This window comes from Bufo bufo, chromosome 2 (genome assembly GCF_905171765.1).
Source record: "Bufo bufo chromosome 2, aBufBuf1.1, whole genome shotgun sequence".
Taxonomy (NCBI): domain Eukaryota; kingdom Metazoa; phylum Chordata; class Amphibia; order Anura; family Bufonidae; genus Bufo; species Bufo bufo.
The window spans coordinates 276,907,083-276,933,387 of record NC_053390.1 but is presented as its reverse complement, the minus strand read 5'-3'; the positions used below and the strand labels follow the sequence as shown (position 1 = coordinate 276,933,387).

Genomic DNA, 26,305 nt, shown 5'->3' with positions numbered 1-26,305 from the left:
CAGAGGAGAGAGGTCGCGTAACAGAGAATCTGGCTTCATGTCAGCACAGAATCTGTCTTCATGTCATAGCAGAGAATCAGGCTTCACGTCACCCACCACTGGAACAGGCCACTGTCACACATTTAGGCCCCGGCACCCAGACAGAGGAGAGGTTCATTCAACTTTGGGTTGCCCCGCAATATAATGGTAAAATGAAATTAAAAATAGTATTGAATGAGGAAGTGCCCTGGAGTAGAATAATATATTGTTAAGGGGAGGTAGTTAATATCTAATCTGCACAAGGGATGGACAGGTCCTGTGGGATCCATGCCTGGTTCATTTTTATGAACGTCAGCTTGTCCACATTGGCTGTAGACAGGCGGCTGCGTTTGTCTGTAATGACGCCCCCTGCCGTGCTGAATACACGTTCAGACAAAACGCTGGCCGCCGGGCAGGCCAGCACCTCCAAGGCATAAAAGGCTAGCTCTGGCCACGTGGACAATTTGGAGACCCAGAAGTTGAATGGGGCCGAACCATCAGTCAGTACGTGGAGGTGTGTGCACAGGTACTGTTCCACCATGTTAGTGAAATGTTGCCTCCTGCTAACACGTTCCGTATCAGGTGGTGGTGCAGTTAGCTGTGGCGTGTTGACAAAACTTTTCCACATCTCTGCCATGCTAACCCTGCCCTCAGAGGAGCTGGCCGTGACACAGCTGCGTTGGCGACCTCTTGCTCCTCCTCTGCCTTCGCCTTGGGCTTCCACTGGTTCCCCTGTGACATTTGGGAATGCTCTCAGTAGCGCGTCTACCAATGTGCGCTTGTACTCGCGCATCTTCCTATCACGCTCCAGTGTAGGAAGTAAGGTGGGCACATTGTCTTTGTACCGGGGATCCAGCAGGGTGGCAACCCAGTAGTCCGCACACGTTAAAATGTGGGCAACTCTGCTGTCGTTGCGCAGGCACTGCAGCATGTAGTCGCTCATGTGTGCCAGGCTGCCCAGAGGTAAGGACAAGCTGTCCTCTGTGGGAGGCGTATCGTCATCGTCCTGTGTTTCCCCCCAGCCACGCACCAGTGATGGGCCCGAGCTGCTTTGGGTGCCACCCCGCTGTGAACATGCTTCATCCTCATCCTCCTCCACCTCCTCCTCATCCTCCTCGTCCTCCAGTAGTGGGCCCTGTCTGGCCACATTTGTACCTGGCCTCTGGTGTTGCAAAAAACCTCCCTCTGAGTCACTTCGAAGAGACTGGCCTGAAAGTGCTAAAAATGACCCCTCTTCCTCCTCTTCCTCCTGGGCCACGGCCACCTCCTCTTCCATCATCGCCCTAAGTGTTTTCTCAAGGAGACATAGAAGTGGTATTGTAACGCTGATAACGGCGTCATCGCCACTGGCCATGTTGGTGGAGTACTCGAAACAACGCAACAGGGCACACAGGTCTCGCATGGAGGCCCAGTCATTGGTGGTGAAGTGTGTCTGATCCACAGTGCGACTGACCCGTGCGTGCTGCAGCTGAAACTCCACTATGGCCTGCTGCTGCTCGCACAGTCTGTCCAGCATATGCAAGGTGGAGTTCCACCTGGTGGGTACGTCGCATACGAGGCGGTGAGCGGGAAGGCCGAAGTTACGCTGTGGCGCAGACAGGCGAGCAGCGGCAGGGTGTGAACGCTGGAAGCGCGAACAGACGGCCCGCACTTTATGCAGCAGCTCTGACATATCGGGGTAGTTGCGAATGAACTTCTGCACCACCAAATTCAGCACATGCGCCAGGCAAGGGATGTGCGTCAAACCGGCTAGTCCCAGAGCTGCAACGAGATTTCGCCCATTATTGCACACCACCAGGCCGGGCTTGAGGCTCACCAGCAGCAACCACTCGTCGGTCTGTTGTTCTATACCCCGCCACAACTCCTGTGCGGTGTGGGGCCTGTCCCCCAAACATATGAGTTTCAGAATGGCCTGCTGACGTTTACCCCGGGCTGTGCTGAAGTTGGTGGTGAAGGTGTGTGGCTGACTGGATGAGCAGGTGGAAGAAGAGGAGGAGGAAGCTGAGTAGGAGGAGGAGGAGACAGGAGGCAAAGAATGTTGCCCTGCGATCCTTGGCGGAGGAAGGACGTGCGCCAAACAGCTCTCCGCCTGGGGCCCAGCCGCCACTACATTTACCCAGTGTGCAGTTAGGGAGATATAGCGTCCCTGGCCGTGCTTACTGGTCCTCGTATCTGTGGTTAGGTGGACCTTGCCACAGATGGCGTTGCGCAGTGCACACTTGATTTTATCGGACACTTGTTTGTGCAGGGAAGGCACGGCTCTCTTGGAGAAGTAGTGGCGGCTGGGAACAACATACTGTGGGACAGCAAGCGACATGAGCTGTTTGAAGCTGTGTGTGTCCACCAGCCTAAATGACAGCATTTCATAGGCCAGTAGTTTAGAAATGCTGGCATTCAGGGCCAGGGATCGAGGGTGGCTAGGTGGAAATTTACGCTTTCTCTCAAATGTTTGTGAGATGGAGAGCTGAACGCTGCCGTGTGACATGGTTGAGATGCTTGGTGACGCAGGTGGTGGTGTTGGTGGTACATCCCATGTTTGCTGGGCGGCAGGTGCCAACGTTCCTCCAGAGGCAGAGGAAGAGGCCGAGGCGGCAGCAGCAGAAGAGGCCGAGGCGGCGGCAACAGCAGAAGAGGCCGAGGCGGCAGCAGCAGAAGAGGCAGCAGGGGGAGCCTGAGTGACTTCCTTGTTTTTAAGGTGTTTACTCCACTGCAGTTCATGCTTTGCATGCAGGTGCCTGGTCATGCAGGTTGTGCTAAGGTTCAGAACGTTAATGCCTCGCTTCAGGCTCTGATGGCACAGCGTGCAAACCACTCGGGTCTTGTCGTCAGCACATTGTTTGAAGAAGTGCCATGCCAGGGAACTCCTTGAAGCTGCCTTTGGGGTGCTCGGTCCCAGATGGCGGCGGTCAGTAGCAGGCGGAGTCTCTTGGCGGCGGGTGTTCTGATTTTGCCCACTGCTCCCTCTTTTGCTACGCTGTTGGCTCGGTCTCACCACTGCCTCTTCCTCCGAACTGTGAAAGTTAGTGGCACGACCTTCATTCCATGTGGGGTCTAGGAACTCATCGTCCCCTGCATCGTCTTCCACCCAGTCTTGATCCCTGACCTCCTGTTCAGTCTGCACACTGCAGAAAGACGCAGCAGTTGGCACCTGTGTTTTGTCATCATCAGAGACGTGCTGAGGTGGTATTCCCATGTCCTCATCATCAGGAAACATAAGTGGTTGTGCGTTAGTGCATTCTATCTCTTCCACCCCTGGGGAAGGGCTAGGTGGATACCCTTGGGAAACCCTGGCAGCAGAGTCTTCAAACAGCATAAGAGACTGCTGCATAACTTGAGGCTCAGACAGTTTCCCTGATATGCATGGGGGTGATGTGACAGACTGATGGGCTTGGTTTTCATGCGCCATCTGTGCGCTTTCTGCAGAAGACTGGGTGGGAGATAATGTGAACGTGCTGGATCCACTGTCGGCCACCCAATTGACTAATGCCTGTACCTGCTCAGGCCTTACCATCCTTAGAACGGCATTGGGCCCCACAAAATATCGCTGTAAATTCTGCCAGCTACTGGGACCTGAGGTAGTTGGTTCACTAGGACGTGTGGCTGTGGCAGAACGGCCACGTCCTCTCCCAGCACCAGAGGGTCCACTAACACCACCACGACCATGTCCACGTCCGCGTCCCTTATTAGATGTTTTCCTCATTGTTCCCGTTCACCACAATTTTGAGAATGGCAAATTTGGGAATAGTTTTTCAACCCAGAACAAAAAGTGTGCTTTTACGGTCACTAGAAATAACTTGACCAGCTAAAACAGTACAGATTTGGTTGAATAGAAATGTGAGGCCTTTTTTTTTTTTGCGCTGTGTGACAGGTATAGGTTTAATCACAGAATCGGACTTCTATCTGCACGGTAGCGTGTGTCTTAGGTTTTTCTGAATGACACTATCAGTACCTTCAATGTAAGATATCCTTTTTGGGATAGATTTCAAGTAGGCCTCAAATACCAGAAACTAGTTATTTTGAGAATGGCAAATTTGGGAATAGTTTTTCAACCCAGAAAAAAAAATGTGCTTTTACGGTCACTAGAAATAACTTGACCAGCTAAAACAGTACAGATTTGGTTGAATAGAAATGTCAGGTCTATTTTTTAGGCGCTGGGTGACAGGCTCAACTTGCCCCTGATGTAGTATATGGCCAAAAAATAACCACACTGTTGATGGTTAAATGCACTTGGGTGACACAGGCTCAGCCTGCACCAGATGTAGTATATGGCCAAAAAATAACCAGACTGTTGATGGTTAAATACACTTGGTGATAGCTTGTGCTGGCGCACCACAAGTCACAAAATGGCCGCCGATGACCCCAGAAAAAAAGTGATCTAAAAACGCTCTGGGCAGCCTCAAAAAAGTGAGCAAGTCAATATTAGCACTTCAATAATCCACAGCTGCAGATCGATCACAGAATGAAGTCTTTTGGAGGAGTTAATCTGCCTAATCTCGCCCTAACGTCGCAGCTGCAACCTCTCCCTATGCTTCAATCAGCAGAGTGACGTGTAGCGCAACGTGACCCAAGCTTATATAGAGGCTGGGTCACATGCTGCACTGGCCAATCACAGCCATGCCAATAGTAGGCAAGGCTGTGATGGCCTCTTGGGGCAAGTAGTATGACGCTTGTTGATTGGCTGCTTTGCAGCCTTTCAAAAAGCGCCGAACACCGAACCCGAACACAGACTTTTACGAAAATGTCACGGACACCCCAAAATTCGGTACGAACCCGAACTATACAGTTCGGGTTCGCTCATCCCTACTTATAACCCATACTCTGCCCATTATGTCTGGTAGTTGCTGGAAAGTAGTTTATACAGTAACACTCATAAAATAGTGGATTTTATATAGAAAAAAAATAACGTTACTAAGGCTGCATGCTTACATCAGTGTGCCGGCCGTGCCCATGTTGTGGACCGCTAATTGCGGATATGGAAAGAAAATACGTTCAGGTGCATAAGCCCTAAGTGTGTATATAGAGATAGCTGTCATTCATTAATAGCTGTACACATGGGGAGATGCTATCAGTGATAGTATTCTTTGTGTAAGTGTGTATACAGAGATGGCTGTATACAAGGGAGGTGTTGTCAGTGATTGATAGCATTCTCCGTGTAAGTGTCCATTCACACGTCCGTAGAATGTGTCCGCACCCGTTCCGCAATTATCCGGAATGGGTGCGGAACCATTCATTCTGTATGGGGCAGGAATGCTGCAGTGTGCTGTCCGCATCCGCATTTCCGAAGCGCGGCCCCGAACTTCTAAAAAAAATAGAACATGTCCTATTCTTGTCCTCAGTTGCAATAATTTGGGGATGCCGGCCGGGTGTATTGCGGATCCGCAATACACTACGGACGTGTGAATGGACCCGAACTGTGTATACAGAGATAGCTGTCAGTCACTGATAGCTGTACACGGGGGATATGTTATCAGTGATTGATAGCATTCTCTGTATAAGTGTGTATACATAGATAGCTGTCAGTCACTGATAGCTGTACACAGGGAGGTGTTATCAGTAACTTATAGCATTAGTGTGTATACATAGATAGCTGTCAGTCACTGATAGCTGTACACATGGAGGTGTTATCAGTGATTGATAGCATTCTCTGTGTAAGTGTGCATACATAGATAGCTGTCAGTCACTAATAGATGTACATAAGGAGGTGGTGTTAGTCATTGATAACATTCTCTGTGTAAGTGTGTATACAGAGATAGCGGTCATTCACTGATAAATGTACACAGGGGAGGTTGTTATCAGTGATTGATAGTATTTCCTGTGTGTGTATACAGAGATAGCTGTCATTCACTGATAAATGTACACAGGGGAGGTTGTTATCAGTGATTGATAGTATTTCCTGTGTGTGTATACAGAGATAGCGGTCATTCACTGATAAATGTACACAGGGGAGGTTGTTATCAGTGATTGATAGTATTTCCTGTGTGTGTATACAGAGATAGCTGTCATTCACTGATAAATGTACACAGGGGAGGTTGTTATCAGTGATTGATAGCATTTCCTGTGTGTGTATACAGAGATAGCTGTCAGTCACTGATTGATACCTGTACATGGGAGGAGTGGGCTGACATCTAAACAATGAATGGAGGGCTGTGCTGGCACAGTGCAGGTCTTCTCTTCAACCAGCTTATCTGCAAAGGTGTTGGACCTGAGGATAGATCATCTCTAATAATATCTTGGAAAACCCCTTTAAGTTCAGGAAAAGCAAACACATAAATTTATAAACTATAAGTTTTACTGAATCTTTTCCCACAAACATATATACAATCTGCTCAGCTCCTCCTGCTCTATAACATGCTGCCTGCAGACTGCACTGCATTTTGTGGTGGGAGGTCCTCTTTAACTTGTCACAGCATCGCATGCAATTTGACTGTGTGCCCAAGCTTTTGCCTACAGCTGTATTTAAGCACCACCGCCATGCCTAGGACTGCAGCAATGACAGCTCTGTGTGCCAGATATTTTATAGATGGCCTTATTTAACCCTTAGCAATATAGACGTCATAGGGATCAGAAACTGGAGACATGAAATTTAGCATGCTCCATCCTTGTTGCCCCAAAATATGTCATCGGGATCCCAGCAATCTTTGCAGGCTCCAACTTATTTTCATGAGTGGCTCAGTGGTTAGCAGAGGTGCCTTGCAGCTCTGGGTTCAAATCTGACCATGGAGTTTGTATGTTCTCCCCTTGTTTCCATGGGTTTCCTCCCACACTCCATAGACATACTGATAGGGACTGTTGAATATGTTGATGGTATATAAGCTAAAGAAATACGTCTATGGGTGTCTTTAATAATTTGTTTAGTTTGTTGTCTTTTTTTTTTTTTTTTTTTTTTTTTTTTCAGTTTTATGTGGTGCCACCTAGCAGTAGACCAAAGAGAGTTTGGTAAAAATTTGGCTTCTGGTAATTTTACCTTAAATGAGTGAATGTTACACAAGGGAAAACTCTATATACGCCCTGCAGTTCCTCTGTGTCCATAGTTTTTTTATGTGTGTTATATAAGGTTTTGCTCTGAAATGCCAACCCTGGTTCGACTGTTCAATACACTGTATACTATTCCAAGTTTATATATTTAGAAGCAGGTGAGTATCCGAAGTTTCCTGGGACTTGTCAGCATTGGTAATTAAGTGGACATATTGTTTTGCTGTTTTTTTCCTGGCGCTGTGAGGAATCCACCGATTTTCTTCTATTGACCTCCTAGAAGAGCAACATGTTACTATATTGTTCTAGTTCATAGTGACCTCCACATCTGGTCCACTCTGTGTGCCAGCATGCATTCTTCTCAGCCTTGGGAAATTGGATTAATCCAACCTAATGTCTGCTGGGCTTTATTAAACTAGAACTACTCTCGAGTACCAGTGGGAGCGGACCTGAAGTTCATTAGTGTCTCCCTTGCTATAGTTAGAAACATCAAAACAACTTGCAATCCAAAGTGTCATCACTGATATTCACTGTAATTCTCAGCTTGTCACTTAGCAGCAATTACAGGATAGTCTGGGATAGTTATCACGCTGCATAGTTTTGTGTATTTTTGTGTAGGTTGCAACGAGAACTTGGTCCCTTTATTAGATTAAGTGTAAAGAGAAATCCCCCCCCCCCCCCTAAAGTTAAAGGGTTTCTGTCAGCAGGAAAAGGGATATTAACCTGGCTGATATTAGTGATGTACCAATGTCAGCTGAACATAACTATATTAGTGCCATCTCGCTGCGTGCCGCCGTTATTGAGAAAAAATAACTTTTATAATATCCAAATGAGACTCTGGGGAAGGGGGCGCGTTGCTCCGCTCTCCCACATCTGGCCACGCCATGCTACACTTGATTGACAGGGCCAGGCAGCGTTGGTCTCCGCTTGCCAGCCCTGTCTCCTGTGGAAATCTCGCGCCAGCGCCATCCCGTTCAGTATTCGGCGCAGTGAGTGCAGCCGACGAGCATCCTTTACTTACTGCACCCCCCTGCTCCTAGAGGCTCATTTGCATATTATAAAAGTAATTTTTTCTCAATAACGGCGGCACGCAGCGAGATGTCACTAATATAGTTATGTTCAGCTGACATTGGTACATCACTAATGTCAGCCAGCTTAATACCCATTTTCCTGCTGACAGAAACCCTTTAAAGGGAACCTGTCACCGGGATTTTGGGTATAGAGCTGAGGACATGGGCTGCTAGATGGCCGCTAGCACATCCGCAACACCCAGTCCCCATAGCTCTGTGTGCTTTTATTGTGTAAAAAAAAACCTCTTCTCTGGTCACACAAGTAAGATATGACTCTTTTATGTGAATTTGCATAAAAGGCGGGAAGTACATAAATGCATAATACTTATTGAATTCGTCTGCAAATGAAATTTTAAAGTGTCATTTATATGTTTAGGGTAACACAATGAACATTTAGAAACGCTCCGTGAGGGTAGCATAGTAGAGGTGACAGGTTCCCTTTAAAAAGATGTATTTGTAGTCTAACATAACATTGCCGCCATTACTGTTGTCTGCCATCCACACTTCTGAATTGCATGGGGCAAGAAATGAATACATGGTGGGTGGTAAACCTGATGGGAGCTTTAATAGATTGTCATCTAAATACAGTTACGCCTTATGCATTTAGCAGGGGCCCAATATTCTCACCCCCGTAGACCAGCCACCAGTGCCAGGAACTATACAGTGACTGTGCCAGAAGTGCAGGGTTTCATCCTTTGTATAGTGGCTGTGAAAGGTTACTGCCGTACATCTTCCTTTCAAGTAAATGGGAGCCGAGCACCAGTGGCTGCCCGAAACAGCTGATTAATGGGTGTTTTGTGTCACACTAGGAAGCCCTTTTGAAATACCCAGACAGGGTGCAGGCACTTCCTTTCACCAGTGCTTAGTTTCCGGCACTGAACGCCGTTCTTCTCTTCTGGCTCCCGCTGGATGGGAGCTTTGGCATGTCATCTACATGCATGACACTGCTGCCAGCCAATCGGTGGCCTCACCGGTGGCAGCAGTCACGTGCTGTGCCTGAATGCATCACCACTCACCACAGCAGGGAGAAGAGCACCATAGACGGGCGAGTTCCCAATGTCTGAGAACCTCTTTAAAGATGCACCAAATTTATCATTGTGTGGCATCTGATAAATTTGGAGCAAATTACGGCAATGCAGACTCCTTCAAAAATGAGTTATAAAATTTCCATCATGGAAAGTCATCCCCATAATCTTTAAAAGTAGGTTATACACAGTGTTTACTTGCCATTTTTTTTCACACTGCCTGTTCCATGATAAGTGACAAAGGGGGTCTCCATCTTGGCATTAAAAGATGTACTTTTGGCTGAGCTGAATGGACCTGTTTATGGGAGTATAAGGGCAATTATTTGGACAACTTTAAAGGGGGTTCCCACTAGCACTAGCACTGTTCACAAGGGATAAGATTGCTGGGGGTCCTGCTGCTGGGCACTCCAACGATCATGAGACAGAGGTCATAGAGTGCTTTATGAGAATGGAGCATTGGTGCACATGCATGACCATAGCTCTGTTCACTTTTATGGGATTGCTGAGTGCAGCGCTCATGTTGTTTCTGGCAGTCATATAGAATTTAATGGAGTGGTGGTCACACATGTGCACCACTACTCCATTCTCATGGGGAACTGCAGGACTTTAGTTCTCATGATCCCTAGAGTTTCTACTAGGGATCGACGAGATATTTAGTTTTTAGAGCCGATACCGATAATATGTGAACTTTTATGCCGATAGCTGATAATTTATACTGATATTTTATATCTCAAAACATATATATATATATATATTATATTATATTATATTATATTAACAAAACATTATATATATATATATTCTATAAGTTGGTAGTCACTGAGGTGGTGGAAACTTGCATTTGGCACTAGTATAATATAAATGAAAATTATAAATGAATAAAGCCCTTAGTTGGTAGTCAATTTATAATTTACATTTATAATATGCCAATGCCAATTTCCACACCATCCCCCCTCCTTATTGACTTTATTATCCCCTATCAGACCTCAGATCAGACCATTATTATCCCCTATCAGACCTCAGATCAGACCATTATTATCCCCTATCAGACCTCAGATCAGACCTTTATTATCCCCTATCAGACCTCAGATCAGACCTTTATTAACCCCTATCAGACCTCAGATCAGACCATTATTAACCCCTAATAGACCTCAGATCAGACCTTTTATTATCCCCTATCAGACCTCAGATCAGACCTTTATTATCCCCTATCAGACCTCAGATCAGACCATTATTATCCCCTATCAGACCTCAGATCAGACCTTTATTATCCCCTATCAGACCTCAGATGTATAAAATAAAGAACTCCTCACCTCTCCTGCGCTGTGGCTCCTCCGGGTTCGGTATCTCGCTCCCCTGACTTCTCAGGCCCCCGCTACACTGTCACCTGACAGCGTGCAGTGTCAGGACATAGTGCGCGCACTATGTCCTGATGCTGTACAGGGTCAGGACAGTGCAGCGCGGGCCCCATCAAAGACGACCAGGAAGGGTGAGTATCGGAAGCGCTTGCTGCGCTTCTTCCTCACTCCCGGCACCCGATGCATACTAGTGCATGCTTTCATAATGGAAGCACTTACTAGTATTCGCTTTATACGCATTATCGGTATATCGGCAAGGTTAGATGCCGATACCGATAATGTACAAAATCCTGAATATCGGCCGATAATATTGGTACGTCCGATAATTGGTCGATCCCTAGTTTCTACTGCAGGGCCCTCAGTGATCTGACACGTATGCCCTGTCCTATTTTTAGGAGGTAAGTATTGTCAATGGGAAAACCTCTTCAAGATGTCGGGTTAGGATGGCTTTGCAGGTCTGGTCAACAACATGGGACACTGTACTGGTACCCGATGGATCCCACAGTGAATCAGTATCAATCGTCTGGTGGATCTGCAGAAGATTGTGGCTCTTGTTCATAACTGATCCTACAAGGTGAATATATTGTCAAAATTGTTTGACTTGCCGCATTTGGGTATTCAAAGTGCAGGCTAGGGAATCATCCCATTCTCCTATGGATTATAGGCTAAAATCCTTAACAAACTACTGTACCTTGATGGACTTTGATGTTGCTGTGCCCTTAAGAAAATTATCCAGTGGTAGAGTACAATGTACAAGTGTTATTTGCAGTAACATTTGTTTTCATTACTGGTATATTTTGTAATGAACATAATTTAGATCCGTTATTGACTATTTCTAACATACAAAGGATTGAGAAGAACAGACACTCTGTGGCATTTTCTCCCTGGTCTTCCGTAAATCCCTTTAATTTATTTTTTTATGTTTTTCACCTACTTTGAGCGGAGTTACCTATTTATTTGCTAGCCAGTGGTGATTCATAATTAGACCATCTTCTATTACTTCTACATACTTTGTAGCCCTGAATTAATGAATATTACAAAATGCCAAGAAGTTGTAGTTGACACGAGGCATTGATCACCTCTCTCGCTTTCAGATAAAAGAGTACGAGAAGCTGGATTCGGAGGAGGACCGCCTTTGTAGAAGTCGACAGATTTATGACACGTATATAATGAAAGAGCTACTATCTTGTTCACATGTAAGTATTCTCTTTTATCTTCCCATCTTTCAGGCAGAGTTTGCTTAAAGCTGGCACTTGGTCTCCAGGCATATAAGGCATAATGTAGAAAGTGAGCAGAGGTTTTTCCCCACTCTGAACAGCCTTCAGATTCACTATTAGGGATGAGCAAACTTGTGTTTTCAAATTCGGGGTACAAGGTTTGGGTTATGTAAGAATTCCGTTATGGATTCCCCTTCCACGGACCATAAGATATGGTCCGTGGTAGTAAAATCCATGACTGAATTCTTAGATAACCCGAACCTTGTACGCTGAACATGAAAACACACAAGTTTGCTCAACACTATTCACTATAATGCCAGGTACTCCATTTGATGGTCTAACTACTGGGACAGTGCTTATACAATTGGGGTTTACCAAATTTATACCTGTATAAAGTGTAACTGTTGCTTCAGTTTATTTTTAATAATCGTGTAGAAACAAGGATGTGAACCATTTTTGTAATATACTTTCTTGGGGAAAGAGGTTTATTTGTACTAGAAAACAGTGTAAAAAGAGTCTTCTTAGCAAAGCTCTGAGCGTTTCTAAGGAGAATCTGTCTTCAGCATTTTACTGACCGCTGAAGATGCCTGTGTGTAACATACAGAGGCTTCCAGTCTGTCTCTTGTCACTACCCCGGTCACTGACTGTTATGTATATGTGCCCTATCATTACCCATCACCCTCCCTATCTGACTTCTACATAAAGGTGTCTTTAGCGCTCAGAAGAACTGAAGACTCCTTAGAAACGCTCAGTTAGCGCTTTGCTAAGAAGACCCTTTACACTGTTTTCTAGTACAAAGAAACGTCTTTCTGTAATAAAGTATATTACAAAAAGGTTTAACGTATCTGTCCCTACACTAAATAAAAAATAAACCAGAATGACAGTTACACTTTAAAGCTTATCTCCACAACTGTTGTGACCCAAGAACAGCAATTCATGTTTCCATATCCATATTGATTATGTGAATATTTTATATTTGGTAATACAGTAACGTTAAAGGGGTTATCCAAGACTACTGAAAAACCTCCCAGAGAGGCCGGACCTACGGTGGTGATCATACTTACAAATGGTTATGTGACACAAAGGGAAGCAGGTCACCACTGCAGCCAGTGATTGGTAGTAGTGGTTACGTGTTCTTCCGTCGGTGGATGCTAATTTCATGATCACTGCAGGGTGAGGAAGGGCCGGCCCAGGGGCGACCTAGACCAAACCCAGTGGCGGCGACCAGATAAATAGGATCCGCACTGTGGGCAACACCTTTCAAGGTGTATTCCAGTGGCTGTGCCATAAATGTGTGAGCAATGGAAGTGTCGCGTGTGACCAATGGAAGCAGTCAGGCCGGCTCACTCTCACCCCATGCTCAGATCTCTTTTCCTGATCGGGCACTGTTACTACTTTGCAGCTCCAGCTGACTCTCCACTACATCCTGATGCACACAGTGTGAGAATGTAGTACGTGGAGACACGCACTATGACCTGACGTTGTGCTCATCAGGTCACAGTGGAGAGCGTGTCAGACCTGCAGAGTAGCAGGTGCCCGAGCAGGAGCCCAGTGCCTGATCAGGACAGGGAAGAGATTTTTTTTATTTATTATAGAACTGAGAATGGGAGGTTCTGATCTGAGCATTGGATGGGGGGGGGGGGGGGGGGGTGTCCTGATCTGAGCATTGGATGGGGGGGGGGTGTCCTGATCTGAGCATTGGATGGGGGGGGGTGTCCTGATCTGAGCATTGGATGGGGGGGGGGTGTCCTGATCTGAGCATTGGATGGGGGGTGTCCTGATCTGAGCATTGGATGGGGGGTGTCCTGATCTGAGCATTGGATGGGGGTTGTCCTGATCAGAGCATGGGGGGGGGGGGGGGGGCGGCCTTGATCTGAGCATGGGGGTGGGCCGGCCTTGATCTGAGCATGGGGGGGGGGGGGCCGGCCTTGATCTGAGCATGGGGGGGGCCGGCCTTGATCTGAGCATGGGGGGGGGGGGGCGGCCTTGATCTGAGCATGGGGGGGGGGGCGGCCTTGATCTGAGCATGGGGGGGGGGCCCTGATCTGAGCATGGGGGGGGGCCTGATCTGAGCATGGGGGGGGGCCCTGATCTGAGCATGGGGGGGGGGCCCTGATCTGAGCATGGGGGGGGGCCTGATCTGAGCATGGGGGGGGGGGGCCTGATCTGAGCATGGGGGTCTGATCTGAGCATGAGTTGGTCAGGTTTGAGCATGGGGGGGAGATCTGAGCACTGGGAGTCTGATTTGTGTTGTCTTATTTTGGGGGTCTGATGAGGTTTGGGGATCTTATTGTAGGTCAGATGAGGATTGGGGATCTGATTTAGCAGTCTAATCTGAGGTCTGATGAAAAATGTATATTTTCTTTTTTTCTCTGCTAATGAAAAAATAATAAAAAAATATTTTTAGCAGAACTCAGATCGGATGAAAAATATATTTTTTAATCTTATTTTTCTTTGTTAAAACCTAGGTGCATCTTGTAGGGCGAAAAATACAGTGACTTATGTGTAAATGTATAGCTTGTGGCTCCTGGTAGTCATAAGTTGTTGTTTTTTGGCTCTTTGTGTCTGTAAGGTTGGCCACCCCTGGCATAGAAAAAAACAAAAGACCAATTGAAAGAATGTTTTGTTTTTTTTGTTTTTTAGCCCAAAATGAGTAAAATGCAATCATAGCCTTTTAAAGGGGTTATCCAATTTCTAAAACATGCCCCCTAATACCCGGGCCTCTCATATAGATTATACTTACCTCACTCCCGCAGAGTCAAAACATCTGGCGATGGGGGGCAGCCAATAGTAGGCCTTTTTATGTAAAATACTGCCTTCATTTTTGTATATATTTTCTATTTATATATAATTATTATATAAATAGAGTATTAATGTTCCCTGTATGGATTTCTGTAAATATGTGGCATTATATCCGTATATTTACTGTGCAGTATAGTTCGTAGTGCTAGAGACAATGGGGCAGACTTACTAATAGTGTCCTACTTTACACTGAGTACGAATAAGTCTTAAATTTACTATTCTGCGCATAGACATTTGTAAATTTGGAGTAAATCCTGTTCCAGATTTATGCTAGAATTTTGTCAGTGTGCCAAAAAACTATCTAGTCCAAGTTTACACCACATACAAGTTGGTGTAGTTTTAGTCCAAACATGCGGGTACGTTTTAATTACTAAATCTGCCCCAGGATTCTGTTTATGAAGGCGGTACGTTTCCTGCTCCTTGTTCCAGTTCTTGCTCTGTCCTTGGTGTGCTGCCTATAAGCTGCGAGTGCATGCTCTAGGGAATTGGGTACAAAATGGAGTTGTCACTAACCAATAGTGGTCAGATAGGATCAGCTCCTCTTTTCACAACCTGCCCTTGGGATTCGGTCACATAGAGATCAGCGAGCACCTAACATGGTGACTGTGCTAAGCCTTCATCTTATCTGGTAAATGATGATCATCTACAAGGCAGGTAATTATTGTATTGGTGTTTATACTGTACACGTATTATGTGTTTGCTTGTGTGTACCTGTGACTTGTGATGACGTTACACACACGCCTATATATAATTGAAGGGAAGTTGTCAGATGATGACCTTGGGCAGTGATGGCTAACCTTCGGCTCTCCAGCTGTGGTGAAACTACGACTCCCAGCATGCTCCATTCCTTTCTATGGCATTCTGAGAACAGCCAAGCAAGTGTACATCTTGGGAGTTGTACCACATCTGGAATGCCGGAGGCTAGCTATCACAGACCTGGGGTGTGCTGATGGATGCGTCGCTGTTCCTTGAGCTGACCTGTGTACATACATATATTTATAGGGCTGATTATATAAAGCAAGAGATAATTACCATGTCATTGTTTGTCCGTAGCCATTCTCCAAGCAAGCTGTAGACCACGTACAAGCTCATCTTGCGAAAAAACAAGTGCCCCCTGCTTTATTTCAGGTAAGATGACGGATACAGCGATGGTATGTGCAGCAGTTTACACGGCGGGGCTCCGAATGAGGCTTGGCCCCCCACATGGGAAAAATGGCCACTTCCAGAATTATACAATTGTTGCTTACTTTTGTAGACCTCATTTTGCATTCTCCAATATTGTATAGCTGGAGGTTTATTAATACAACTGTCCGCTTGCTAGTACCATAGTCTAAATTTCTCTTGCGGTCAATAGGAATTGTTATTTGAGCAGTTTCCTCCCAAATGTTTGTAGGTTGCCATATGATGGCGACGATTGTTCTCACGGAGCAGACTTGTTGCAGCAATTCCTGGAAGATTGACACTTTGTTCAGACTCTTCCAGACAATTGCAGAGTGAAGTGAACGCCGATTGACCAATTATATCATCGATCAGTGCTGTTTCTGGCAGTTTGTCAGCATGTGTGAAACGAACCTAAGGGAGCGCCCTTTTATGGTCCCTCTACACGGGGCAACAACCTAGCACTCCTTCCCGACAATCTGCTGATCGCTAGCGGAGGAGTGTTTAAAAGTGATCTCCTCCAGAATATGGGGAGGAGTGATCGCTAATGCCATCTCTTTTCCCCATACTGTCTCGTTGTTTCCTGGCAGCAGATCGTGTTTACACAGCATGATCTCCCACTGGGAAACAATGTGCTGCACAAAAGATACAATTACCCCATGAACGAGCGTTCATTGGGTTATTGGCGGTGCATTTACACCGCCAGATTATCGCTAATGAGTGTTACTAGTAACTCCGATTAGCGATGATCTGTTCAATTGTCGGCCCCTCTAAGGGGTCCTTTACACAGGACGATAGTTGGTTGAGCAAATCACGGAACTGTGTAAACAGGGCAGCAATTACGTGACAAGCTCATTTGTCGTGTGATGGGCACTTTTATACAAGCAGCTGGTCAGCAGCTCATCCGTTTACACAGGGAGATGTGCTGCCAACCATATGCAAACTGAATGGGGACAAGTGACCATACGAACACTCATTGTTCTCTTTTCAGTTTGCTTCAATGCATTTGAAATGTCCTTTAATAAACCTTGATAAACTTATGTTGCTGATCAGTACGTGTTTTATGGCCCCAAGTCGAGCCATGAAAAAGGGCCGTAAGGGTATGTCCAAACAAAGCATAAATATCCAGCTGAGTTAATAAACAATTTATGAAGGGGTCATGAAGTATAGAAAGTTCCAGCAGAATTGACCCTTTAAAACATAACTTTTACTAATTTAATCAAATAAAATAATACCACCTTTATGATTCACCAGTGAAAAAAATTGTGAAACAAACGATATAAAAATATAAACACTGTTTACACGGGGTAGCCAACCAGTGATCTGGTTATAGAGGTATGGTGTACATAGGGCAGTATACGGGGGAGTGTACAGATGTCTAACCTGTCCCTACTCTCACCCTGAATCACTACTCGGCCCAGGGACGTCCCCTGATGGTGGAGACTCCCTGTCCTCGTTCCTGGACTGACTGCCCTGCGTATACCCTCCTCTCAATAAGCGATACCTGGCTGTCCCGTATAGATAACGGACATTAACTGTGTCACAGTTAATTGATACCTGTGCAATTCACAGCCCACATAGATGAAAAAATAAGACTAATATAAAGGTGCAGAGGAAAGGATAAATCCTACAACACCGTTTTGAAAAGCCTAAAAGGAATGTTTGATGACAATATATTCCCAGGCTCTTTCTCATCAGTTCCCCGACGCGTTTCCCCTATTGCTAAGTTCATCAGGGGGTCAGAAGACAGTCATGGGTAAACCGTTACATAGAAAGATAATTAAGATATACTCATGATACGTATGGAGGACATAGGATCGGATACGCTGATGCTGATATGTGTATGGGACCAAGCGGACCATTAGATACATCCCACCTGTAAATGGAAGTTAGAGATATATCAGAATAAGCCCTCATGCAAGGTTACTAATATTTCAACCCAATAGGGGTCACTTACTTATAGTCCTGGACAGCCAGCTTGGTCAAAAGCCCATTTAGATAAGGCCATATTATCCAAAGACTGAAAAAACATGTAGTGTAAAATTCAGTTTCATGCCACAGTTCAGATAAGTCCATCAAAAACAGACCACACGGTCCCCACTTACATTTCTCTAGCGTTCCGATGACTTCCTATGCCTCCAGATGGATATACATACCGAACTACCTACCTCCCTAAATATCCCCTCCTCAGCTGATTTGTCCAAACAAACTGGAAAAGTTCAGTCTCAAAAACCACTATAAAAATCACCACAAAAACTGCATGTGGTTTTTGCCACAGGAAAGCCAGCGGACTCTCCATTGCAAAGGGTGAAATCCGCTGGGGAGAACCGCAGTAAACATTAACATGCTGTAGATGTCCAATCTGCACCGCGGGTCATTTTACGGTGCAGGTTTTGTACCCAGAGTGTGGATGAAATGTCTTAAAATCGCATCCACTTCGCTGGTACTGTAGAACGCTGCCAATTGGTAGCACCAACATCCGTGAGGGCAAATCCGCAGCTATTCAGGGGACATTTATCATTTGTATCTTACACAGGCCCTCGTAATAAGGGCTCATTTAGACGGCCATTTGCTGTCCACAAAAATGCGGATCCGTTTTTTCTGCGGATTAGATGCGGTCCCATTCACTTCTATGGGGCCCTTTTCTTCCATTGCACGGCTCAGCAAAAAAATGAAACATGTCCTATACTTGTCCGTGAAAATCAGGACATGGCCCTATTGAAGTCTATGGATCAGCAAAAAAACGGAATGCAATCCGTTTTTTTGCGGACATGCTGAACTGTCCGCAAAAAAACTAATCCGCATTTTTGCAGCCAGCAGAATGAGCCCTTAGTGTGAGGTTTGATGCTTTTTTTGTGACCTTCAGGGGCACCTGAGACATTCCACATGGAGATGCTGATGGCTTCAAGCCATTTACTACTTCTTTTAGTCACTGTGAAAAGCGACTCTTGAGCAGCTGTACTCATGATGAGACTGGAAGCACTGGTGCCTATGTGGAAGCCGTATAACAGGCGTCATATATATTCATATAGCGCCAACGTGTACAGATCATCATAGACGTTGGCTCATCTCCTTGCAGGTGAAATGGATTTATTTCAGGAAATATAGACAGTCCAGTCCTGAGCAGCAGTCTTTTATATTTGTTCTAGGTACCGGTATTGCATTGAACCCCTCTGTTTTCAGTCAGGAGGGTTGATGCTTTTTGGAGGAATATTGGGTTCCAGTCAGCAAGCGACCATTTACAGCAAAGTCTCAAGGGCTTGGTACAAAGTGGAAAAATACCATTATTGTCAATTAATTAGGATTTATTGCAAATGTTGCTAATTCTAGCAAATTTGCTGCTGGTAACTAATTTTTTGGGTTGCCTGGCTACTAAGAACATATGAAACAGACTTCTTGGCTGGTAATATTACATAGTGGTCGGCTAAGTGCTCAATCGCTCGACGGCTATCATTCCCGACTGCTACATGCATGCATGGGTCCGTAACAGGGAGAACAAAGCTGCTGCCAGAGGTGCCTGGCCATGTCTTTCCCCTCACCATGTTCAGGACACATGCATGCTCGACTGAGCTAAGCATGCATGTCTATAAGGCCTAGTTCACACTTAAGTGTTCAAAAACAGAAAAGGCGCAAATCTTTCCATTCTATCTTATCTATGGAGGCTCCATTCCTGGTTTTGGTTTAAAAATCACTGACGGAGGCCTAAGATGTCAGGGGAGAGTAGGGTGGCCCCCATACACATAAGTGGTCAGCCAGTATTTAAAGGGGTTGTCCCACCTCGCTATTTGCAGGCTGCCGCACTGCTCCCAGGGCCTCTTCCCTGCTTGCTGGGGGCGGAGCTGAAATATGAACTGCAAAGCACAGCAAGCCGGGCAGGGAGGAAGTAACCCCGTCCCTCTCTCCCGAGGCTGTCACAGTAGGAGATTCACTCTCAGCCTTCGTGACATCCAATGGTAAGCTGCTTGTCACGATCCGTTCTGTGTGATGTGAAAAAAGTTCCCCCTCCTGTCATCATCGTCCGGTTTACTCTGCCCAGTAATTCCTGAAATCTATCCCAATCCCAGCCTCCCTGTCATGTCATTTTATTTATGTCATACCCAAATGTCATGGCTTCTAAGATGTATTGGCCCCCTCCCCCAGTAATCATGTCAACATAATGCACAGCCCCCTCCCCCAGTAATCATGTCAATATAATGCGCAGCCCCTCCCCCAGTAATCACATCAATATAATGCACAGCCCCCTCCCCCAGTAATCATGTCAATATAATGCGCAGCCCCTCCCCCAGTAATCACATCAATATAATGCACAGCCCCCTCCCCCCAGTAATCATGTCAATATAATGCGCAGCCCCTCCCCCAGTAATCACATCAATATAATGCACAGCCCCCTCCCCCCAGTAATCATGTCAATATAATGCACATCCCCCTCCCCCAGTAATCACGTCAATATAATGCACAGCCCCTCCCCTAGTAATCATGTCAATATAATTCACGGCACCCTCCCCCAATAATCATGTCAATATAATTCACGGCTCCCTCCCCCAGTAATCATGTCAATATAATGCGCAGCCCCTCCCCCAGTAATCATGCCAATATAATTCACGGCTCCCTCCCCCAGTAATCATGTCAATATAATTCACGGCACCCTCCCCCAGTAATCATGTCAATATAATTCACGGCTCCCTCCCCCAGTAATCATGTCAATATAATTCACGGCTCCCTCCCCCAGTAATCATGTCAATATAATTCACGGCTCCCTCCCCCAGTAATCATGTCAATATAATTCACGGCTCCCTCCCCCAGTAATCATGTCAATATAATGCACAGCCCCTCCCCTAGTAATCATGTCAATATAATTCACAGCTCCCTCCCCCAGTAATCATGTCAATATAATTCACGGCTCCCTCCCCCAATAATCATGTCAATATAATTCACGGCTCCCTGCCCCAGTAATCATGTCAATATAATTCACGGCTCCCTGCCCCAGTAATCATGTCCCCATAATGCACAGCCCCCTCCCCCAGTAATCATGTCCCCATAATGCACAGCCCCCTCCCCCAGTAATCATGTCAATATAATTCACGGCTCCCTCCCCCAGTAATCATGTCAATATAATTCACGGCCCCCTCCCCCAGTAATCATGTCAATATAATGCACAGCCCCTCCCCCAGTAATCATGTCCCCATAATGCATAGCCCCCTCCCCCAGTAATCATGTCAATATAATTCACGGCTCCCTGCCCCAGTAATCATGTCCCCATAATGCACAGCCCCCTCCCCCAGTAATCATGTCCCCATAATGCACAGCCCCCTCCCCCAGTAATCATGTCAATATAATTCACAGCTCCTCCCCCAGTAATTTGTGCGCCTGCGTGGCCACCATTCAGAACATTACAGCGGTGGCCGTAACCCCTAGAAAAGAGTATGCAATTTTGGGTTATAAAAATACTAATTACAGGAGTCACAGCCAGATTGGAAAATGGATGTGTATTGAAGATACCTTCACTGGACATCAAGTGATTTACAGTGGATTAATGAAGTGAGACAACCCCTTTAATGTGTCTGCCCCTGTTAAAATAGGAAATTCCAAGTAAGTGAAAGTTGTTCCATCTAGACATTTATGACATCCCAATAGAATAGCCAGTGCTCAGCTATTTTCTGCAGTCCTATAGCAGTGAATAGGGAGGATGTCACACATGCGTGGTATCCGCTCTATTCACAGCAGGGCTAACTTCTTGATATAGTAGCAGGACCTAGTGGTGGGATGTTGATATGCCATAAATGTCCGGAGTGACCAGCCCCTTTAAATCCCTTCCACAGGGGCCAGTGATTGTCATTGATTGCATCCTCCACGCATGCATAAAACTCATTGATTGTTGCTGCACACAGTGCATGTGCTGCTGCCAAGATGCAAACTCTATGTGGATCGAGCGATCATTCAAATAATTGTCCACCCCATACAGTACAATTATTGCTCAATTAAAGGAGCGCCAATCAACATACTATACAAACCCGGCCACACAGGTGTGATTATACTGGAATGACCTCCAGATCTTCACTGCATACAACCCTTTTCTTCCTCAATGTTCATAATGGTATCTCAGATGTCTTCATTGTTCATAACATGAAGGCAGGCTCGGACTGCCCCACAGGGGTACAGGTGAATCCCCGGTGGGCCCGTAATCTCCCACCCCTTGCACAAATGGCACATGACACAGTATAGTTATTGCACTAGATATAGATAGGCGTCGTACAGCACCACAACCAGCCTATGTTCATATAAGATATAGTTAGATAATTTAAGAAACTTCCCGGTTTATTATTATTGATTCAATCAAGTGGCTTCTAGGTAGAGACCCCGCCAACTAGTATCTTCTTTTCCCAGGGACCCACCTTCTCAAATTTGCTGTGCAGGCCCCATAATCCATCATCTTGTAGCGCCTTGCTGCTGTGTGAGCAGGGAATATTTGAATAAATCCGTATGGTGGGCCCTCAAAATAAATTTTACTGGTGGGCCCTAGACAGCCCAGTCCGACACTGCATGATGGTGTTCTCATTGGGTCATTTTTTAATGCCATGTATCAGTTATATCTTTATTGCAATTTCTCAGACCATCTAACGTTATTTTATTAAGTTTCTCATGGAAGCCTGTGCGAAGAGAAGCAGGAGGATCTATTACAGCCTTGTTTTTGTAATGGCTGGTACTCTGAGGAGTCTGTTCCTGGGCAATGAGAGTGATGAGTGATGTGTGCTCACCTGGGGAGATTGTGCAGATCACCCTGTCACATAAGGGTCATAACATAATCAGCTGCCCAACGTGCTTTGCCAGTTTGCCACTTAATAAAGTGTTCCAGCTAATTTCCCTGCCAAGGTTAGAAGAAAATAGTAGGAAAGAGAATCACCTCAGGAGAAGTCCTAAGGGATGCATCTGTATCTCTTTACCTCAGGATTGGCTATGTTCAAACAGTAGATTTTTAGGATAAGTCATTGACTCTGGTTCCGAGTGTCAACTGTTTGTTGGTTGCAGAGATAAGACTGCTTTAATGGAAGACTGGTACAGTAAATCCTACACGCGTATTATTTCTGTAACCTCAGAGAATCAGGTGTTAGCGAGAGGAGGATATGTTTGGCTCTATATTGTTTATTTTCGTAGTAAAACTGGACAGGCACATCAGATGAATTCTGGCTGAACCCGCTGATTTGGTGGGATCAGCAAGCATCTAATGTGTTTGGGGACCCTTAAACTCCTCAGCTTATCAGGTTTCTGCATGCAGTTTTATAAGCCAGAATCAGGAATGATGTAAAAAAAAGAGATGTTGTATCTGACTGTCTTGTATACTTCTCCTTTTTTGATCCACCCCTAATTTTGGCTTCCAAAACTGCATGCAGAAACCTGACCTTGTGGCCTTTAATGTTATGTTCTCCGTGCTGACGCTCCTTTATTGCATTACAAGTTCCTCCTAACTTTTCTGCAGCCTGTCAGTAGGTAGCCTTGTATCCCTCCAACCCCCCCGTTTCTTAGTCTACAGTAATCACGTTGTGTGGATCAGTTTGAGAATGGTGTTGAGTTTAATCACAGGTCGGAGATGGCACTCACCCTTATAAAACATGGGTGAATATATGCAAAAAAAGTTTGTGTGGGAATGTACTCCAAGCCCTGTCTGTTGCAGATATGTGTCACAGATTTCACCCTTTGCAGTGCTAAAAGCAAAATCATGTGGATTTTGCACTATTTTTACTGTATTTTGCAGTTTGTATGAACTTCCTACGTATTGCAGAAGCATTCTAATCAATAATATATATTGTGCCTGCTTCTTGTACCATACAGTCATTACCTTGTATTTGTACTGGTGCTGTAAGCGGCTCCTTCTAGTGATGAGTTGCGCTGCTGTCTACAGGCTGAAGGGATGGCGTTCAGGGTATTACCGCAGTGTTCCAGAAGATATAGTCAGTAGGAGAGTCGTGCTCAGAATATGTTGGGATGCTGCTTATAGATGTCTTATTCCTGGTATGTTACATTTAACCAGTGATGTTGGACTTGCTTTCATTTGATTTGATTCAACTTTATTGTCATTACACATGTATAATACAGGGTAACAAAATACAGTTTGCATCTAATCAGAAGTGCAAAGGGCAGCAAGTGCAATAAAAACAAGTTAAATACATATACGGATAATGTAGAAAGTAGGAATAGTTATGTACAGATTATGTACAAAAAGTTAAAGGGAATCTGTCATCAACTTTATGCTGCCCATACTAACGGCAGCATAAAGTAGAGACAGGTGAGTTGATTTCAGCGGTCTGTCATTTATTAGTTAAAAGTAGGTGGTTGCCGAGAACCAACATCACAAACGTTGCAGACTGGGCCTGGAAAAGAGTCCCGGCCACCTGAGAAGAGTCATGGTTATTCATAAATTCCTGCTCTCCCTGCCCACAACGAGGTGGGGACTGGGACAAACACTTCCTTCAAAAAGAATGTTGGTGGACCTTCACACTAAATACCACCACCCCTCATGGCCTCAATGAGCAATTAAACTTTGGTTGCTTTTTATGATTGCCCCCATATGACCTTTTTTATGTGATTTATACATCCTGGCCACATCCCGGTGTTTCCGGGTATATTTGTTTGTCCCTTGGTCTTCAATCTTGTCAATCAATACCTCTTTTCTATGGTCTGCTTAGAGGGGCATTATATATACTCTTGTCCCTCAGCATACATGGAGCTGGAGGGTTGGAGCTGAAGTCTCTTAAACTTATTATAAGGCATCTCTTCTCCCCCCCACCTTCTATTGTCAATACAGGGTTTATGCCCTTCCTCTGGTCACACATTTTATTGGTGACCAATAGGGGGCGCCCTTTGTACTGTGCCACACTGTATACATTGTTATTTGTTCTATGGCACATATATGCGGCGTTGAGGATATATTTCGCCATCTGTCACTGTTTACTACGTTTCGGATGTTTTACATGAGTCTGGAGCAAATACCAGCCTCTATGTATCGCCACCGCGCTATGCGCATGCGGGATCGCTGTCTAATCCTCTGACGTCATTAGCCGACGCCAGGTCACATGACGCGGACGTCGTTGCTGGTATGCGTTCCACCAGGCCCCTTTTCTATCTAAAGGGGCTTGCTGTATCTTGTGCATGCGCGGTCACGTGACCGCTATATCCCTGATCACGTGACCGCAAGGGTGTTGTCGCATCCTCCGTCATCAACTGGCGTCCGGTCATGTGACGCGGACATCGCTGCAGGTATGCGTCTCACCTGGCCCCTCTGCCTATTTAAGGGGCTGCACGGCCTTAGATGCCGCTGGACAATCCATCTAGGTGGACACCATTACCTTGGCGTCCCCCATATCAGGTCCACAGCCATGCGCTGTCTGCAGCCACCAAACAGTAAGTTGCCATTTCCCCCATCGTCTTCCATGTAGACGAATGTGGGTTTGTTTTGGTCATCATTTTGATGTGCTCTTTTCTATTATGTTTTAGGCTACCCCCCTTTTTAGTGAGCCGTACACCAGCTGTGGGGACTATCGACATGCCCCGTGTCCCCTGAAGAATCTAGCGGCTCATAGTGAGGAAATGTGTCGGGACACCTTTATTTCATATTCATAAGCCTATTACTATAAGCTTTTTAGCCTATACCCATTTTACATCCCCATATCTGGTACATGGTCCTGTTAGTCGCTGTTAGGGCCTCAACAGGGCGTCCAGCGTAGGACCAGAGTTCCAGTCGGGGCCAACCCTTGCGGGGCTTTTTGGACCCAGTTCCAAGGATTTACTTGTAGGGTGGACTAGGCCAAGTAGGGTTTTTTCTAGGGTCAGTACATACACTATTCCACCCTCCTATTTCCATCCCTTATCTTGGCTCTAGTCACCCGCTAGTCCACCATAGGTGCCTACATTGACATCCTTAGCACTCTTTTTGGGAACCCATAATTTTCAACTGTGGGTCCTTAGTTTGGTGCTTGTTCTGTGTTATGCATGGTGTGGGCACTTATTTTTATTTAATTTGATAGTCCTATTGAAGCCCCATACAGTCTTACATTACGACCAAATGAGCTTCTCTATCACCACCACTTACATGTTTTTGTCTGTAGGGGCCTTTTTACCCTTATATTTATTAAAAGTGAAGTTTTATTTAGTAACTGCCCCCTTCAAGAATTTACTTTTCAGCCTTGGAGCAGTATTCTGGAGAGGCTTTACCTGCCTACCCTGATTGACCGACCCTAATTTGCTCTCCCTACCCACCTGCTGATGATTGACAGGCTTCTACCTAGTTGTCTCCCTTTCTCTCTAGGAGAGAACTGCCAATCATCAGCAGATGGGTGAGAGCAGGAGATTATGAATAACCAGGACTCTTCTCAAGTAGATTTGACTCTTTTCCAGGCCTGGGCTGCAATGATTATGATGCTGGTTCTCAGCAACCACTGACTTTTAGCTCATGAGTGACACACCGCTGACATCAGCATTTCTGTCACTAATTTATGCTGCCCTCAGTGAGTCAGCATAAAGTTGATGACAGGTTCCCTTTAAGTATGCATTTTGGAAACATTCTGGTGTACCTGGTAGCCTGTGTAACACTAGCCTGTTATAGGTGGGGCTCACAGCCTCCTCCCATTGTATTTGTGATCTCACTTTGGAGGTTTGTGGAAGCTTGGCTTTGAGTCGAACCTTAGCACCTA

General features: G+C 45.6%; 1 protein-coding gene across 2 annotated transcripts in view; it reads left to right on the top strand.

Annotated features, from left to right (window-relative positions):
• Positions 1–26,305, top strand: part of GRK3 (G protein-coupled receptor kinase 3) — a 323,566-nt gene that overhangs the window by 202,051 nt on the left and 95,210 nt on the right. For both annotated transcript variants that reach the window (XM_040416568.1, XM_040416567.1), the window contains exons 4-5: positions 11,538–11,639; positions 15,516–15,590. In XM_040416568.1, coding sequence (XP_040272502.1) covers positions 11,538–11,639; positions 15,516–15,590 — 177 coding nt within the window. The remainder of the gene's footprint in view (positions 1–11,537; positions 11,640–15,515; positions 15,591–26,305) is intronic.